Source organism: Ceratina calcarata, unplaced genomic scaffold, assembly GCF_001652005.2.
Source record: "Ceratina calcarata isolate Rehan_Ccalc_2016 unplaced genomic scaffold, ASM165200v1 scaffold165.2, whole genome shotgun sequence".
In the NCBI taxonomy this organism is placed as follows: Eukaryota; Metazoa; Arthropoda; class Insecta; order Hymenoptera; family Apidae; genus Ceratina; species Ceratina calcarata.
Window position 1 is genome coordinate 82,189 of NW_017137815.1, and position 17,280 is coordinate 99,468.

The 17,280-nt window shown below is 42.7% G+C and overlaps 4 protein-coding genes and 1 long non-coding RNA gene across 11 annotated transcripts; 3 read left to right on the forward strand and 2 right to left on the reverse strand.

Annotated features, from left to right (window-relative positions):
* Positions 1-16: 16 nt before the first annotated feature.
* LOC108632662 (uncharacterized) lies at positions 17-8,370 on the forward strand. 2 transcript variants are annotated; one of them, XM_018037357.2, is made up of 7 exons: positions 17-376; positions 617-729; positions 2,539-2,784; positions 2,876-3,141; positions 3,219-3,384; positions 3,466-3,707; positions 3,789-8,370. In XM_018037357.2, exons 1-7 carry the CDS (start codon positions 307-309, stop codon positions 7,552-7,554), a joined length of 4,869 nt encoding a protein of 1,622 aa, XP_017892846.1. In that variant the 5' UTR covers positions 17-306; the 3' UTR covers positions 7,555-8,370. The 2 variants fall into 2 exon arrangements, with proteins under 2 accessions (XP_017892846.1, XP_017892847.1); XM_018037358.2 differs by lacking the exons at positions 17-376; positions 617-729 and adding an exon at positions 765-2,194.
* A 76-nt stretch (positions 8,371-8,446) lies between these two features.
* On the reverse strand, positions 8,447-9,308 carry LOC108632667 (putative peptide chain release factor C12orf65, mitochondrial). Its single transcript, XM_018037370.2, has 2 exons — positions 9,217-9,308; positions 8,447-9,071 (listed from the first exon to the last, which is right to left on the reverse strand). The coding sequence occupies exon 2, from the start codon at positions 9,023-9,025 to the stop codon at positions 8,513-8,515; it is 513 nt and encodes a 170-aa protein (XP_017892859.1). The 5' UTR covers positions 9,026-9,071; positions 9,217-9,308; the 3' UTR covers positions 8,447-8,512.
* A 161-nt stretch (positions 9,309-9,469) lies between these two features.
* LOC113463824 (uncharacterized) lies at positions 9,470-9,951 on the forward strand. Its single transcript, XR_003388653.1, has 2 exons — positions 9,470-9,651; positions 9,764-9,951. It is a non-coding gene; the product is annotated as an uncharacterized LOC113463824 (long non-coding RNA).
* Positions 9,894-13,975, reverse strand: LOC108632663 (uncharacterized). Of its 2 annotated transcripts, XM_018037360.2 has the most exons (11): positions 13,638-13,975; positions 13,091-13,315; positions 12,695-12,991; positions 11,844-12,635; positions 11,524-11,752; positions 11,240-11,460; positions 10,905-11,165; positions 10,665-10,816; positions 10,440-10,566; positions 10,191-10,366; positions 9,894-10,115 (listed from the first exon to the last, which is right to left on the reverse strand). In XM_018037360.2, the coding sequence occupies exons 2-11, from the start codon at positions 13,187-13,189 to the stop codon at positions 10,010-10,012; spliced, it is 2,460 nt and encodes an 819-aa protein (XP_017892849.1). In that variant the 5' UTR covers positions 13,190-13,315; positions 13,638-13,975; the 3' UTR covers positions 9,894-10,009. The 2 variants fall into 2 exon arrangements, with proteins under 2 accessions (XP_017892849.1, XP_026666476.1); XM_026810675.1 differs by having other exon boundaries at positions 11,240-11,752.
* Positions 13,487-17,199, forward strand: LOC108632664 (basic-leucine zipper transcription factor A). 5 transcript variants are annotated; one of them, XM_026810680.1, is made up of 7 exons: positions 14,192-14,295; positions 14,375-14,816; positions 14,901-15,096; positions 15,174-15,271; positions 15,329-15,465; positions 15,535-15,882; positions 15,975-17,199. In XM_026810680.1, exons 2-7 carry the CDS (start codon positions 14,769-14,771, stop codon positions 16,315-16,317), a joined length of 1,170 nt encoding a protein of 389 aa, XP_026666481.1. In that variant the 5' UTR covers positions 14,192-14,295; positions 14,375-14,768; the 3' UTR covers positions 16,318-17,199. The 5 variants fall into 5 exon arrangements, with proteins under 5 accessions (XP_017892852.1, XP_026666481.1, XP_017892851.1 ...); XM_018037362.2 differs by having other exon boundaries at positions 14,375-14,522; positions 14,590-14,816; positions 15,329-15,882; XM_018037363.2 differs by lacking the exon at positions 14,192-14,295 and adding an exon at positions 13,487-13,582 and having other exon boundaries at positions 14,590-14,816; positions 15,329-15,882.
* Positions 17,200-17,280: the final 81 nt, after the last annotated feature.

Below are 17,280 nucleotides of genomic sequence, written 5' to 3' on the forward strand. Positions count from 1 at the left end.
CAGTCGCACCGTTCGTACGCATCAGTCAATTCAGTTAAAGTCCAGTTAGTTAAATGTAGTCTCTCTCTCGCGAAGGCAAGTTTACAAAAGTTTGGACGCTTGGAATTTGATTATTGTGCAATGCACACTGTGATGCGATCAATTACGAAATAATTAAACGATATGATCGATAAATATGCAAAGGAAAATTAGTGACGATACCCGGGACAATCGTGAGGATGGAAAGTGTTTTAAAAATACTAAAGTACAGTGAAAGAAAAGTATCGTTGAAGCATCGTTATTGTCTGTGCAGTGCATAGCGTAGGAATGGTATCGCCGTCCAAAATTCAGCAAGAGCAGAAACAGCCGCCAAGAGAAAAAACGTTAAAGCACCCACGTACGTCCAACATATGTATAATGTATACTATACGTATACTAACGCTTAGCTAAACTAGTGTATACGATCGTCGAAATACTGTTCGATTCGTAACGGAAACGTTTAACTGACCGGTTTTACTTACAATGCACGCGACAGAAGATAAAACGATAACTTTTAATGATAATTGTATTGAGTGAACCTCTATCTAGCTTCGATTCGTCGTCAAGTCTGACGAAGAAAATATTTGTGGCATTTCAGATGCTTCTACGCGAAAGAGTTTAAAACCACTGGAAGGGAAATCGTTTTACTTGGATATCAAAAATCATGCTGTCACATCCAAAATAGAAGCGAAGATCAAGGATTTGGGAGGCGTAAGTATTTTTTATTTATGCGTGGGATGGAGATACTTATTTGCCAAACTATTCAACCGTACGTTTTCACGGCACGACACGCGATCGATGATCAATCGTGTATTTTCGATGCATTCATATGTAATATACGATGGTAGTGGGTATGTGATCGTTCTCCTCGTCCCATATACACGCTTCCCCTCCACTCGTCACGTATTCGGCGTGTTTATTCGTGGACTCTCTCACTCGCACCCATTATTCTCTACATACTTCGATTCCACACTCCCGATTCCCGCCTATTCCAGTGCCATGTATTTTTCGGTTAACGATCAATGTTCAATTCTCGGAATCGGACAATCGTTGGCCATGGATCGAAAAACGTAGTATTTACGAAAATATCAAAGAATTTTAAAAGGATGCCTGAGTACTTTGTTGTAAAATACGCATGGTGATGTCGTTCCGTTCTATGTTGACAAATAATCGGTGAAAAAAACCGGGTCGCGTGACGCCATCTTTAGGTAGAGCCAAGAAACATAACGGGAGAAGTGGGGCAGACGTCGTTGCTTTCAACCGTTGTGTCGTGGTTCGAAAAACAAAGAGTATGGACGGGAAATTACGGGGAAAAAGAATTTTCATGCATTCGACGGGGCAGCCGTATACTGTTTGCAGCGGTGTTCGTCGACGGAGAGCAAGCGGGAACCCAAAGCGCCGCCTCCAGGCTCGTCTGCCAAGCTGTTAACGGCGAATGGCCATTTTGTGCGTGACAGTTCTCCCCCGCGAGTAATGATCTCGTCGCGCGTCCGAACGCTCTTTTTCTTTCTACTCGAGTACATCTCGTTTCGCCGTTCGAGATACGTCCTCGCGAGCTCGTTATCCGTAACCCTATAACCCGCGGCCAGCAATTCGTTTTACCGGGAAGCGCGTTACGAACGTCGAATCCAATGCGAGCACCGAAATATTTCGCGAACTCGCGAACCGATAAACAGTGCTGTTGGCGAGGAAGTTGCTTCCTGGCTTTCGAGAAAGCTCGACGATAATCGAGCGTAGACTCGCCGATTACACTGTTCGTGTTCCTGTCGAATGAAACCGTGCGTGTGCTCACCGATAAAAAACGCTACCCGACTCGTCGTCGTTTCTAATGTTCGACCACCCACGTGTGCGTCGTTTCGAATTCGTCGAACACTATTTAGCCTACGATTAAAAGTGTGGCATCTACGACGATGCGGTGACCATCCGGTTGACTGGCCGAATATCGTCTCCGTCGCACACACGCACGGTCGGCGCTTCCGCGAGCTCGGTTGATAGCGCTCCTTGTCGCGCGTAAATCGAGTTCGACAAGAAGACGAAATTGCTCAACGTCGGCATACCGCGATGTGAACGTGCACTAGTCGACGATTTCGTCCTGTTCTCATCACAAAGTGTCCGTGCTTTGTCTAGAGTCTACAGAGTAGCTATTCACTAAGGGAACCGCAGAAATCTCATCTTCGTAAGTTTTACCAGCAAACAGTCAACAACTACTTTTCTTCTTTGTCCTCTGCATTTTCTTCCGCCTTTCGTTTCTCATCGACGTCGTCATTCCCCTTCTTCCTCGTTCTTTTCGTTCCGTTTCTTTTCTCTGTCCCTTCCGCTTCGTTTCGTTTCGCATCGCTTTGTTCGCTTAGGTATTTACTTCGATACCTGTTCGCACTCGCGCTACGCACAGTTTACCGATATTAAAGCGCGCGCGTCTTTAAACATTTCAAACATTCTCTCGGTGATACCATCCATTTGACCAGGCGGTCTCCTCGACTCTCTCGTCCATCGAATTTTTTATCGAATGTTCTTTTCCAGGTAATAGAATTATTTTTAGTGAAGGACGTAAACCTGGTGGTCAGTGACAGAGTAGATAAAACTGGTTGCGTAAACTTGGAGAAACATAAATGGGGTTGTGCCAGCGGAGGCAGCGGGGGTCCTCCCTCGCTGAGGAGTTTAGGAACTCCGACTCCCATGCCAACTCCTACGACGCCTTTTTTTAGTCCCGAATGCCCGTTGAGTAACGCGACCAATCTACGGGGTGGGCAAACTGGCCAAAGATCCGTAAGTATCCCATTGAATATTCTATAGCGTTACTGATCGCGACACGAATTCACGGAATACGCTTGATACGAGATGATCGAACGATTTATAGAAATCGCGGGTGGAGGCAATGTTGGAGCGTGCTCTGATACAGCCACAACAGTGTTCCGTGGATCCACTTTATAACGCCCAAAGTTGGGGAATTCCTATTTGGGCGATCGACAAGCTTCAAGCTTGGCTCGACAGAAAATACGCGTCTATCAAAGATACGCATAACTCGGGGAAAGATCCGAGACATCCGAATCAAGATCAGACCGCTAAAGAGCTAAGGGTGAAACATCTCAAGGGTCCTTACTTAAAGTTCGAATCGCTTCACAGGTACGTCGTCACTGGCTCACGTTATAGGTGTGTAGCATTCGAATCGCTGCTATTTAAAATTACATGTTTGCACACAGAGCCACTAGACCCGTATTTGTTGAACTGTCCGTGTGGCCAACGTTGAATTTAAACGGAGATCCAGGTAGTTGTCCTTTCAATTCGAAGAAGCGAGAGAAAGCAGAAAAATTGCGGAAGGAAGTAAAGGAAAATCAGGGCGGTATTCAAACCACGAACAAAGAGGAGGTACGATTTTTAAAGTTACGCGGTTTTTAGTCAATAAGGATTAACGATCATTCAGGAAGATTTTTCTCTAAAAACCAACAGGATAAAGAAATGACTCGGCGACCACGAACTACTGCTGCTCGTGCTCGAAGAACAGAACAAATAGCTTCCGGTTATTGCGAAATTTGTCATATCGCTTACCGAGACCTAAGCAAACATGTGCAGACAGACCAGCATCTTAGCTTCGTTCGAAACGACGACAATTTCCTGTCTTTGGATACGTTGATAAACGCGGGAGCCAATGTCGAAGCGTTCCTAAAACTGAATAGAGGAAAGGATATAGAGTACGTACGACGATATCATCGTTCATTCATTCGTAAACGTTTGTATATAGATCTTGTGATTAATCTGTGTATGATTTGCAGGAAAGACTGCAATTTATTTTCAAACGGAGATCGTAAACTTCACGACACGGTACTGCCGACAGAAGGGAAAGTAGATAAAAATGCGACGAGTTTAGACGACTTTGAAGTTGGTGACGATACGAAGATGGTACAGTACAATGGTGCGCGTAGGAACCTTAACTTGAAACTAAGCTCACCTCACAATTTACGTACTCGCGCGAAACACGAAAGTGGACATTTGTTAAGATCAAAAGGTAGTCCGTGGCACGAAGCCGACAAGGCGGAAAAGTTTTACGATAAGTTCGAAGGTTTCACCATAAAGAAACGATCAAAGGGGACGATATGGATCGAAGAGGACGACCCGGATGAGAAGTTCGCCACGGAGGAGCAGGCCAGATTAAAAGCTGCGAAGCAACCATCGAACGAATACAAGATCAAATCATTCTCAACTGAGTTCGAGGATAATCGATGCTGCGACGAAGAAACCTGCGATGTCACCGTTTGCGATAAACGTAAACGTACCACTGGTCGAGATACGCAAAGAACAATCATTTGCAACACCGAGGAGAACGGCATCGGAAGTAAGCAGCGTGATCGAACTCCCATAAAGAATAAAAGCCACGATCAAATCAACGGAAGTGTTAAGAACGGATGCACCGAAAGTCTTCTAAGCACGACGTCGAACGAACGTCTTTGTACGATTCAAGTTTCGCATCCTAGAGTGTCGCCTAGAAATGATGCCTTTAAAACGCGATCGGAGAACAAGAAACTGGTTTCGGAAGAACGCGAGGGCGGCGATGACGATGGGAACATGGTACGCGATGCTGCTTGTAACGGTCACGCTGCAAACGATGAACGGAAACCGGTCGACGAACCGCCGGAGACGGAGAAAAATGGAGAAGCTGGAAAGGAAGAGAAGTTGAAATGCTGTAAAGCGGGTAGAAGAGGTGTCGGTCTAGGCCTCGGCGTCGGTGGCAACAGGAGCGTCAGAGGACGACATAGGTTGTCCGTCGAGGAACGTTTGATCGAGGACAATCGCGCGTATTACAAAGTGGAAGTGTTAGGAAATAAGTTAAGGTCGAGTGCTTTGCCGAACAGTAATTCACAATGCTTAATGCAAAGGGACGAGGATGACGCGGACGATGAAGAGAAGAAGGAAGATGTGCCATCTAGTGAAAAGCCAGTGGTTGTACGATTTAAACGTGTAAGAAAGTCGGAATTGTCGTTGTTGAGCGATGAGGCAGAGTCGTTTATGTTCGGAGAGATTAAACGTGAAGACTCCAGTGAGATAAGCGACGGTGAACAAAGTAGCGTGTTACCGAGGGATACCGAGAGCGAGTGCAACGATTCCGTGAATTCTGTTTCGTGCCCTAGTTCGTTTCTGAGTTCCAGTTCGCCCGTGAAGCCGGACGCTGCTGTCGAGGATGATCATTCTCAAGATTCTCTCGGTTTGGGACGAGCGAGAAAGAGAAGACGCACTCAAGCAGAGGCGCTTATCAAGGACAACGTCGATTATTACAAGTTCGAGGTACCTGGAAGCAGATTGAGGTATCAAGCACCTTTGACCGGTATCGACGAACCGCGAGTCACAAACAGCGAACAATCGGAAGCTGGAAAACCACAACTGAACGACGGGGGGGAAACGATCGTGGTGAAGACCGAGTCATCGGACACGGAGAAGGTGTATCCGTCCAAACCGTCGCCGGAGGTTGAGAAAATGCAATTCTCCTTCGAAGCTGCACCGAAATCCGAACCGTGGTATCAGACCTACCAGCGGCAGGACGAAGGAGCAGAGTATTGGCATTATTTTAGCGAGGGCTATACGCAAAAACCGTTCCTTCTACCGTATGAGATTGACAATTTTCACGAGATCCTAGCGAAGAATCAAAACAGCAGAGTCGAGAACAAGAGGAAAGGTCGCGGAGGTCGGAGCAACACGACGATGACGGGCTCTATCGGACGATCTCCACGAAAGAGTCCTCGTTGTCACGCCTCGACGTTGGCTATAATGTCGACAATTATCAGAAAAAGGGAACAGCAACAACAGTCCACGAACTTTTACACGATAGACGAGTGTCAGCCACCGGTCAAATTACAGCCGAACATGCCAAAACCGTATCGCCAAAAAGTCGAGGCGAAGTCGGATGTAGAAGAAGAATTGAGGGAAAAAATCAAGTCCATTGACGAAATGTTTAACGAGCCCAGCGAGGAGCTGGAATTCGACGAAGAGACCGAACCGGACGTCGCGATGCAGATGGAATTGAATCTTTGCGAACCGGTCTGCGTTCCCCGTGGACCGCCCCCGAATCTGGTAGAGCTGCTGGAGAATTGTCATGAGATGATCAACTATTTAGAGAATTCATCTTGCGCAAGTTCGGAGTGCGGCGAGACGAACGTCGAATCGTCACCGTTGAAGCGAAGGAAAAAGAGGAAAAATAGAACCGGTTGGCCCGGAAACAAGTTGAAGAAGAGGCAGCAAATTCAGAATAAAATTTCGACAGACGCGAATCCCGACCGTGGAGGTAATCCATTGGAGAAGAATCTCGTACAACCGACCGACAAAGATTGCAATGTGACGCAAGTCGCGAATGTGCCTGGTCGTCGTCGTCGTTCTCCGTTGGCGAGTGAACCCGACACTAACGTAAACACGATGGTTGTCAGTGGCGATGACCTCGACCGGAAGAAAAGCGACGAACGATTATTCGAGGGATACACGGGAAACGTGCCTCCGAACACGCGGAGCGAAGAAGACGAGGGGAAAGTTACTGCCGTGGAAGAGGTTCCTGATAATTCGGTATCGGAAGTGACGACGAACGTAATCGAATCAAACCTCGATGTTTCCATTACGCGCAACGAGACTGATAGAAATTTCGTATCGAACATTGATAAGGATTACGCGTTTGGGAAGCATTTGTCAGAAACGGAGGAGATCTCAGAGAATGATCCAGGAAACGACCAAAATCACGAGAATGTATTTCGAAAAGACGTTCATTCTATATCGGATAGACGTTTTATTCCGAAAGTGGTGAACGTGAAAAAGAGACAGCGTGACAATAATACATCCTCCGAAAGTTGTGATTCTCGTATGGAACGCGAGAATCAGGAGATCGTGTGCAGAAAAGACGTAGATCCTGGGATCGTCTCTAGGAAACATCACAATAACGCTACTGCCAATGGATTGCCGAGGAAGCGGCAACCTCAGCAGCAGCCACAGAAGATTGACTCCGAGAATCCCGATTCCGAGATCGAACACCGGCTCCATCATCATGATCACCACCATCGCTGTCGCCATCACGACAACGTGTACAAAAGGAGTAGTGTGAATTCGCGAAAACGGATCGTTTCGAGGAAACGACCAAGGAACGATGTAACCTCGGACGCAGTGTACGAGAACGAGGAACATTGTAAAAAGGACCTATCCTATTTAAGTATTACGTGTAAAAGGCAACAAGCTGCGAAAGGTATGAAGCAGCAGCAAGGGGGGTCCGTGCCGTCGGAAGCACGGGACTCGGACGTCGATTGCGCCTTATCGGGTCGCGTCACTCCCGCCGTTGTTGCACCCTCGGAATTGGAACATAGACGGTCGAGCATCGAGTTCCAACCCGTCGTTAGAATGATGAAGATCGACGATCAAGTCGAAATGGACCATAATAATATTCTCTCGGTGACTGTCGCGAGCAATAGACGGTTAAGAAGTTCCAGTTCGCCGAGATCAATCGCTCTGCCACCGAAAAAACGTTTGAAGACCAATCGCGGTCAGTTCGGGAGATGGTTGAAAAATAGCTGAAATCCTCGATAAGATTTTCGTTATAGTTTAAGTTTCAGAATCGAGATACGGTTTTTTTTATGGAAAGATATCTCATTGTTGAAATTTAATCTATACGCGATAATATACGATATACATTTTACCAACACATGTACATTATGTATAAAATATTTGTGTACGTAGAATAGTATTTAACACACTGGCGCACCACCATCGATATGGTTTTCTTCGTTTTTTCCTTAACGTCGTTAGCTTGTTTCTTTTGTATCGTAAGAGAGTTCCCTGTTCTCGGAGAGCATCGGCGAGCATCATCAATTAAACGCAGTCTTCGCGCTTTCTCGACTCATGTATTATTTTACTTTACATCTCGACATACGTACGCGTTCACATGTACATATATACACGCATACGTATAATACATATATACATACGAAAAGACGTATCGTCGCTGCCTACTATTTTGTCATTTGCGTCTTGGCGTCGTTAATTCTTATTAACAATATTGTATTTATCAAAGACTAAGGTGAGTCAAGGCGGAATCGTTGATGATACGTGTGGGCGTACACGTGCGTAAGACAAGAATTAATTTCATCTTTGTAATAAAAACAGGCCACACGGAGAATGCGCAAGGCTGCGTGAAAGCTTTGTCATTGTAATCTAGCGTAACGATTACTTTCCGAAATGAAACTATATGCATCATCGATGCGCCACAGTATACATACTATTGAATTCCCTCACGGGGGTCCACCTAAATATTTTATTTCTATTTAATGTAAGTCTTTCGTGATTTAAAAACAGAGATGACTATTAAAGATATGAATTTTTCATTAAAATTGACAAGATAGAGATATTAAAGAATCCTTCCATACATATAGGTACGTGTCACCGCGTTCAAGTAAAAAGCAAAATGATAACTGATTTCGACTCGATTACATTTTATTTAACGCTTGCTTATTTATGTCTTACATATTTCTATTGATTATTTTAAGTTTTCTCGTTCTTCGAACGCTTTCTTCAAATCTGTCATCTTCTTTTGTTTTTGTTGCTTCTTGATGGAATCTCTTTTGCTTAATCGTTCCTCTTGTTTTTCGAGAGACTCTTCGCCGTTAATTAGATTATCTAACTTTTTCAACAGCAGCTCTCTAGCAATTTTCCTGTTCTGGGACAGGCTCCTCGTTTCGTGACATTTTACGACCAAGCCTGTAGGCACGTGCTTCAAGATTACCGCGTTCGACGTTTTATTGGTTGCTTGTCCACCTGGTCCGGATCCTCTCACGTGCTGTTCTTCTAGCTCGTTTTCCTCGAGTTTCGGTAGTTTCGAATAATCCAAAAACCGTTTATACGATTTGTATCGAATTTGTTCAGTTATATTTACATTTACATTATTCTTACTTATTCTTTGATCGATCAAAGGTAACACACAAGTAGTAGCGCAGGATTGATCAAAACAAGTTCTACTTACAATTAATAATTTTTGTACGAGGCTAGACATTACGCATTTACACTACTCGTTGATTTTGCAATAGTTTTTGCCCTTTCTGAAATGATCATACGAAAAACTAAAGTTAGATCTGCATTCTGCTAACGGAGGTTATAACTAAGTAACGAAACCGTTACGTGTTTTGTTCAAAAATGCATTCGATTGAAATTTAAGTACGAACTTATACTTGTTATTCGATATACCTGTAGTTGGAAATCAATTTCAGCTTGATCGATTAAATCCCTGTTTTTTTTAAAATTCTTACGAATTCTATATCGAAAATATTCTTTGTCGGTGTACTTCAAATTTTCACCGTACCGCAATAAGTTCTTGTATAGCTTTAAAACGGTATGTCTCATTTTCTGTATTTATATATGACTTCCAATTTTTCTTTCTATCTTTATTTCAATATCACGTTTATCGCGTTTTCGAATAATCAGACGATTCTCACTTTATGTAACTGTTGATGGATGCTAAAGCTAACCTCGAAGTTAGTTATTTAGCATATAAAGATAGTAGTGACACTGACGCACTGGCCAGTAGCCACGTGCCGAAACCCTATCATTCACAGATTTGGCTGAATGGATTGCTGATAAACTTCTATTGTGTCTTCTTCTTCCACTTTAAGAGTTTTCGATGTGTGTAATTGATTTATAGATTGTCCATCGATTGCTATCTCCAAATCCTATAGAGATACAATACTTTTTCTGTCTAGTTCATTCATACATATGAACGTCGTTTATTTTGTAGAACGATAAACGAAATAGATAAGAACAAGGAGGAAATGAGAGTGCTCACGGCGGTCGGCAGTCCTATCTATGGCTACCGTGCTTTGCGAATATCGTGGAAAGTGGAAAAATAAGTGAACTACGCGTCAATATACAAAGTAATAATTTATTTAAAAAATTGTATTTTAAATAAAAAGTCTTTGAAAAGTTGCTTGCTTCGTAAATGTGATGCTTCGCCTGGATCCACTGCGAACAAACGTCATCGTTTTTAAAACTCTCGAAATTCCATCTTAAACATTTTCTCGATTATATCGTCCATCTGTAATTCTTCGGTTATTTCGATTATCAACTCTTCTATCAATTTGTCGGAAACCCTATTCAACGATTCATTTGATCGTTATAAATGTACCACAGGAAATATATGTATCTTTCTATCTAAATACCCATACCATGCCACGATGTCCCAAGGTTTGTTCTGCGTACTGCTGGAATACATCGGCTTCGATCGGCACAGCTTTCTATACTCGGATCTGTACGCCAGGAACAGTAGTTCCACTTGTTTTGAAACGATTAGATTCGTTGTGTGGTTAACATTTGGATCTGCCAAGTTTTTGCTATTAGGGGCCTGAAAATTCATGATGAAATCAGACGGTAACCGTCGAACGATTTCGTTGACGATTCAATACACTATCGCTTACCTTTGATCCGATCCTATACTCCGATTGACATGAAGCATCGCACCGTGTCATTCTCGAAACTCTTTCCGTCGAAGATACGCAGATCAGTTGAACGTTCTCATCGCGTTTTTCAGTTTCGCTGGTTAGCCTGTCGGAGATTCAAATAAAATAATTAAGTCTTTAACAGTCAAAAACCTTATCTCTGAAACAAAACGTTGCCCAGTCGATTTTCTACTCTGTAGTTACCCTTTCTTCGATTTGTAAGGTCTGCCTTCTCGATTTTCGTCCGTTATAGGTGCCTTTGTATCCGAATCTTTGGGAGACTGGAATTTCTGTAGAAGTTCTCTCAACGTTTCCACGGACGTTCCCGATACCGGTTGCGTTTCAATTTGCTTTTGCTATTGGAGAACACAAAACAATCGTAGACACAAAATCCTTGATACAAGCTAACGAGTTGGTTCGTGCAGAAACCATGATGAACATTACCTTCTTCGGAATGAGATCGTTCAGTAAATCGTTTATCACAGGAGCTAACGTAGCCAAATGTTCTTTGGTGATCGTAGATACTTTTTTGACTAAATCATCCTCGTTCGCCTCGCTATCCACCTTGATACTCCTTCCCGTTTTGTCTTTCGTGTTTGCCGTTAACTTCGATGTGTCCGTAGGCGATATCTTTTGTACAGTAGCAGATTGTTCATCGGCATTCGTTACGATTTTACGTTTAGTTTGAACTTGTACATAACTATCCTGTAAAATCGGCCGTCACCGTCGTCAAAGTGATCGTAATTATTTATGAACGATGAAAGTAAAACGAGTCTTACGTTTTCCGAATCTATCTCTAATCCATCCATCATTGTCGCGATATCGTCCTCTTTTGAATAGTTCGTGTTCTTCACATCGCTGTCGACCTGAGCGACTTCTCTGGAAGAGGAAGTGTGTGTTATAGGGCTGGGATACAATAGTTCCGGTAACGAATAATGTTGAGCGTGGAGGCTTTTCACATCTTTAACGTTACTCCCAGTGTCCTTCTGACGAACGCAGCCTGAAAAGCATACGCTTAGTCTTGTAACGTAAAACAAAGGACGAAGGACAAAATCTCGAATACTTTTTCTTTTCGAATCGTTTCTTCTCTTTTGGTTATTCTTAGATAGTTTAATGTCCATACTGTACATGCTTAATCGGCTGGATAAATTTTTTCTGTTGGAACGACCCTTGGTACTCGAAGGTATTCGCGTAACGTTTACCGTCGATTCGACGTTCTTGCAATTGCTCTCTTCTAAATTTAACTTTAATCGAGATAAAATAGCATCGCACTTATCTTGAAGCGTCTTCCCCTGCAGCAGAGAGCAGCATTCTACATCGAACACGATTCGTATAAACATAAACCATAACGCAATGAGGATTAAACTGTTGTTCGCGCATTACCAACGGTACGGCGGTGGTATCTCCCGAACAGTAGTAACTGGTAGAGATCTCGATTTTGTCGCAAGTGTTCGTCAAGCTGCGGACGATCTGCAACACGTCCTGGAGTTTCGTAGAGTGACCCTCGACGATGGAGTTTGGAATATGCTTCGAATAAGCGGTCAGAGCTTGCACCAGTAGTTGATGAGCAGTGATTAGTTTTTGCTTGATCATATCTTGATGAAATGCGACATTTCTATGATATTGTTTCAGTCCTATCCGAGAGGACACGCCTTTCACATGTCCTTCGATACTTGATACGAGTCTGTTCAGATTATACAAATAGTTTCTCGAAAATCTTATAGCGAACTCCAACGTTTGCTGTTGCCTCCTTTTCAAATCGTTGTCGCCATCCGGCAAAGGAATTCTGCATAGTCTAAATAAAATTTCATCCAATAATTCGACAATTTTCTTTTGCATAGACAGAAGCTTTTGCACGGTAAAGGGATCCGGTTCCACATAAATGACGTCGTCGTCTCTGTAGTTGCTAAAATCCGTATCGGAATTATTAGCGAAATCATTGGTCGCGCGAAGAAGTTGATTCGTGTACGATCTCTTCTCCGTGAAAGAAGAATCGGACAGAGATTTTTTAGCCTCGGATCTGAAAACTATTTTTAGCGCTTCGGATTCTTTGCGGGTGGAAATATCGTTGGCCCTGGACATGGTTCGAGTTGAAACGTTGGCGTTGGTACTCTTTCCATGTTTGTTCTTCGTCGACGCTATAGCCTTCGAACAATCATTTTCGTTACTGTCCACCTGTCATACGGGTAAAGATTAGTTCACTTTCTATATCGAAATTATAAGATCGTACGTACTTTCGTGTAAATCGTTTCGTTCTTATCGTCGCATTTCTGAGTCTCGCGCGTTCCTTTGGTCCTCTCGGGGAGGGCGTCTTCCTCCAGTCTTTTTAGTTCTCTATCCACGTCCTGCATGTTTTCTTGCAAGAGATCCTTCATACTTTGCAAAGAGCGATCGACATCGTTCTTCTCAAACCTCAAATTATTTAACTCCTGTTCTTTAACGAATGAAGCCCAAATACGCTCCTCGTCCTCTTTACGTCTCTGCCTTTGTACATTTTTTACTATATGTTTAAAATGACTTTCGGGTATGTACTGTAATAACGAAACATCATTTTACATCATAAGCTTATCGTCGATCTGTTCACGTCGTCCTAATGATCAATAATAACGATAATCCGCGTATACGAGTACCTTAAAGCTATAATCTTCCTTCATCTCTAAGGAAAGGAAATGTTCCCTGTCTTTATTATTTATTTCATTGGTCGTTCGGCTTTCTATTACGAAAGACATTCCTCCTTGGTTAGATCGAAATTTGGCGGATTCAATTTTCCCACGTTCTCACTCGACGTCGCGATAAAAAACACATATCAAAGGGTAAGTATATACGATCTTCGGAAAAACGTACCGTAAAGCTACCTGTTTTCGGGTAATAATATAGAAGAAGAAAGTTAAAAAATTGCTTTATATTCGATCTTCGAACAGGAGTTAAATTAGCATCTTAAACTGTCTCGATATTATTTTAACGACTTATCGACAATGTACACATCGTCAAATTTCGAACACTATTACAGCTACAGCTGCAACTGGTTCCGTTAGCTGTCATCGCATACCATCGTAAAGCGCATGCATGCATGCATTTGTACGTGATATCATTGTCAGTTGCAGTCGCAGCCGGTAACTCTGGTAGGTATCTGTGTCAATTTCCGAAATTATACGGTCGTACGAATTAAATACGTACAGCGTAAGCGTCAGACAGTGTTCGGAACCGAAAGTGGAATATATACGAATTAAGAGTATAAGGTGTCGCGATAAATGTGGGTGTGGTTGAAGCGTGTTTGCCCGCTATTACTATTAGGTGGCAGATATTCGTTAAGTATCGCTGGATCAATAAGTATACCGTGCGCAAGGACATAGAAAACTGACACAGGCACAGGTGCCAGTGCCGCGGCCGTGGTAGCCAACGAGTTTTGTCCTGCGTAATCTGAATGTAGCCGACCTGACGATCTATACCTTTGCGCGGTTACATTTAAAATCGGCAAGTAGTCGAACCGGAACATCTTCCATTCGCGCGCTCTGGTATCGGCGAATTTCTACCGTGCCAAGTCCTGACCGTTCACTGACACCGCGACTCGTGATACGTGTCCCTGCATTTTTAATCGCGTGTCTTTCGGATGCAATCGAGTTCGTAGTTGTCGACGATTCATCGGCGTACGCAGTGGTAGCTAGTCGCGAAATTGTTGCTAGAACCAACTACCGTTCGTTGGTTAGCGGTACGTGACGTCAGGCGCAAATTCAGGCGCAGAATCACGCTTCGCCTGGCCCATGATTACTTGCGTATCGTCGATTTTTCGGCTTTTATCACGAAGCGAAACGTCTGGAAATTCAAATAGGATTCGGTAACGTATGACGGAACATAGTTGAAACGTTTTGGACGAATCCTTTGATTTATCTCGCTTATCCCGATCCTCCTTCTAGTATCATTACTGCTGCTACTGCTCACGCTCACCTTATTCGTATTCATCCCTTGTCGTTACGTACATATGTATTTTTATGAGAAGTTGAAGAACAAATACTCGACACAGCAGGTGTATCATCCCTAATTCGTAATCAACGATAAAACAATGTCCGTTTCCTTCCACATCCGTTTGATTATTTACGAATCGTCAATCACCTATCACGATTTATTTCAGATATCGAGAAAATGACAAGTTTTTAATGGGAACCTGCTTAACATAGCGAAACAGTTCATTTAGTTGTTCGTGTATCGCACACAACTCTCCTTGTGTATCGTCAAACTCGTATAGCCGTATTTTATTATAAGCAAGTATTTATGTCTTCGACCCGCAAGTAGGAATAGGATTTCCAAAAAATGGCATCCACGATGTTGGTTAAATTACCAACTGTACCATTTCCCCAAGTAAGTATCGACTATCTTTTGTTTAAAAGGAAGCGAACGGAAACATCTCGATTGTGGGTGCAGTCGTACAAGATTCGTTTTCAGGGAAAGAAGTCACCCTCGGATATAGTAGCATTAACGGAGAGAAACGATGGCATAAACCAAAATGCGAGGCATCAAGCCATAAATCTCGACAGAGTAGCTCAACTGGAACAAAATATGAAATTTTTACAAGAACAACATCAGGCAACTTTGGTAGCCTTGCACCAAGAAGTCGAATCGTTGCGCCAGAAGAATAGAGGTAAAGATTATGATTTGCCATCGCATATTAACAACGGAATTCTGTGTCCTAACACGCATTCTTTCTTTTTTACACAGACTTACAGTTTCAATTGGTATTCTCGAAAGGATCCACTTATGTACCTAGCAGTCCTTCTTCTCCCGAAGACAATGGAACTGGGTTTGCAAAACAAAAGGTAAGTGACCATCGAAGGAAAAGTTGTAACACGTTTTGATATCGACTCTTTTTATAGGGTAGCCCAATATGCGTAAACATAACTCCGCTACAAGTAGAACTTTTGGAGAAGGAACTACAAGACACCAAGTTATCTCTACAAGAGGCTAAAACCCAGAATCAGCAATTAACCGAGATTGTCGAAGAGCAAAAACAGTTAGTCATGACCGGCGCCAGTGAAACCGAATCGTTAGAAGAACGTTCGACGAAACCCGTTTGTTACAGGAAAGCTAGTTGTACGGAAGAACGAACGACGACCAAGGAGGCTACGGTGGACGTGGGGATCCAGGTAGGGGATAGACTGGACCCTGTTCGAGCGGATTTAGTCGCGTGCTTGGATGGCGCGGAGGCGATGATAAAACGCTTGCGCGCACAGAACGATGATCAGAAAGAAGAGATCGCGAGGCTGAAAGCAGCTTCAACGAGTGCCAATGGTAATAAAGGAGCTCGATCACGCGACAGTAATACTAGTCGTCATAGTCGCGGATCGCCTACGGATAGCTCGCAAGAACAAACTCCTCATGTATTCCCACCATTACAGAATCAAAGGCACTGGCATCATAGATCCTTAAGGTATAGAATCATATCGACGATATATTTACTTTCTTCTCTACTTTCCCAGCGATTCTCCTTTATAATCTTGTTCTTAATACGAACTGTTGTAGAAATGGAAGAAATCGGCACTACAAGTCGATGGAGGTGGATTCATTACCGCAACTTCAAAACGGCAACGCGAAACAGGATGGAGGGATGCCTTTCGAATCGATGTGCTATCGATCCCGTGGTCATCGTAATTATTATCGCGACGAAGGTAATCAAAAATATCGAGGGAAAGGTTCACAAACGGATCACAAGGACAGCGATAACAACCATCATCACCACCATCATAACAATCATCATTATCGACGAGACTACAAGGAGAGAAGTACTAAAAATCATTCAAAGGAATTTACTGATAAAACGGAAAAATTAAGGGAAACCGATAACTCCACCGCCAGTAAATCATAAGATGACAGGCGTTCGCGCACACCCACACAAATAGTAGCGTTCGTTCTGTTTTTTACCCGCATATAGACGATTTACAAGAACGAAGTCTCGACAGTATCATACGTATTCGTTAACGAAGGAGTCATCCACGTTTTTCTTATATTCGCTTGAATAACATAGCCAAGTACTACACGCGTACCGCTTCGAGTAGGATAGTTTTAACATAAAATTACATCATTTTTAATGTACAAATCTAGTCCGATTTTACTCATCGTAGATTAGCTCATAGATTATTAGCATAAAGGTATATTGTTCATGCTTTAACAAGATCAAAAACATATTAGCTCGTACGGTTATTCCATGCACGGCCCGCGAGGTCTTATTATCCGTGAAAAAAAATTAATCGCAAGTGTAACGAGAACGACGACGAAGATCAGTAAAAGTAATAAAATTGTAACAACGTTAATGACAAAAATACGAGACACTGATTAAGAAATGCTATCGATATTTACGCGATAAAAGTACTACCATTGCAGTTTCTCTATCAAATAATCGAAATTTAAAGTAACATATACGTACGTATGTATACGCATATTGTGCGTGCAGTGCGGTACTTAATACTTGGGTATTGTATAGGTAAATGTATGTATCTACATTTATTCTGCGATGTTTCGGAATTAAGTGATCGATCGTAACGGTATTAGTCGTTCGTTGCGAATTTATTATTTTTTAACGCTAGCCGTGATATTTACAAGTTTGATCGTAATTTGATTCGTGTGTTAAATGTCAGCTGATGTCAGCTTTCGCAGAAATGCAACCTGTACCTATATATATGTCTGTCAGCTTCTGAGTTTGTCAACTTTCACGAACCACTGCTTAAATTAAAGCCGAATATCCAAAGAACATTATTTTGTTTCGGTCTTATCCAAGATTTTGTAGTTTAAATGTCATAAGCAATTATTTTGTACGTTATTTTTATCAATA

Excerpts from the sequence above, each read along its gene's own strand:
- LOC108632662 (XM_018037357.2), top strand. The coding sequence starts at position 307 with ATGGTATCGCCGTCCAAAATTCAGCAAGAGCAGAAACAGCCGCCAAGA. Across the intron at positions 3,142-3,218 it reads AAGTTCGAATCGCTTCACAG|AGCCACTAGACCCGTATTTG; the intron begins GTACGTCGTCAC and ends GTTTGCACACAG. Across the intron at positions 3,708-3,788 it reads AATAGAGGAAAGGATATAGA|GAAAGACTGCAATTTATTTT; the intron begins GTACGTACGACG and ends TATGATTTGCAG.
- LOC108632667 (XM_018037370.2), bottom strand. The coding sequence starts at position 9,025 with ATGTCTAGCCTCGTACAAAAATTATTAATTGTAAGTAGAACTTGTTTT.
- LOC108632663 (XM_026810675.1), bottom strand. The coding sequence starts at position 13,189 with ATGTCTTTCGTAATAGAAAGCCGAACGACCAATGAAATAAATAATAAA. Across the intron at positions 12,636-12,694 it reads ACGAAACGATTTACACGAAA|GTGGACAGTAACGAAAATGA; the intron begins GTACGTACGATC and ends CCCGTATGACAG. Across the intron at positions 11,753-11,843 it reads ATACCACCGCCGTACCGTTG|GGGAAGACGCTTCAAGATAA; the intron begins GTAATGCGCGAA and ends TCTCTGCTGCAG.
- LOC108632664 (XM_018037363.2), top strand. The coding sequence starts at position 14,769 with ATGGCATCCACGATGTTGGTTAAATTACCAACTGTACCATTTCCCCAA. Across the intron at positions 14,817-14,900 it reads CAACTGTACCATTTCCCCAA|GGAAAGAAGTCACCCTCGGA; the intron begins GTAAGTATCGAC and ends ATTCGTTTTCAG. Across the intron at positions 15,272-15,328 it reads CTGGGTTTGCAAAACAAAAG|GGTAGCCCAATATGCGTAAA; the intron begins GTAAGTGACCAT and ends CTCTTTTTATAG.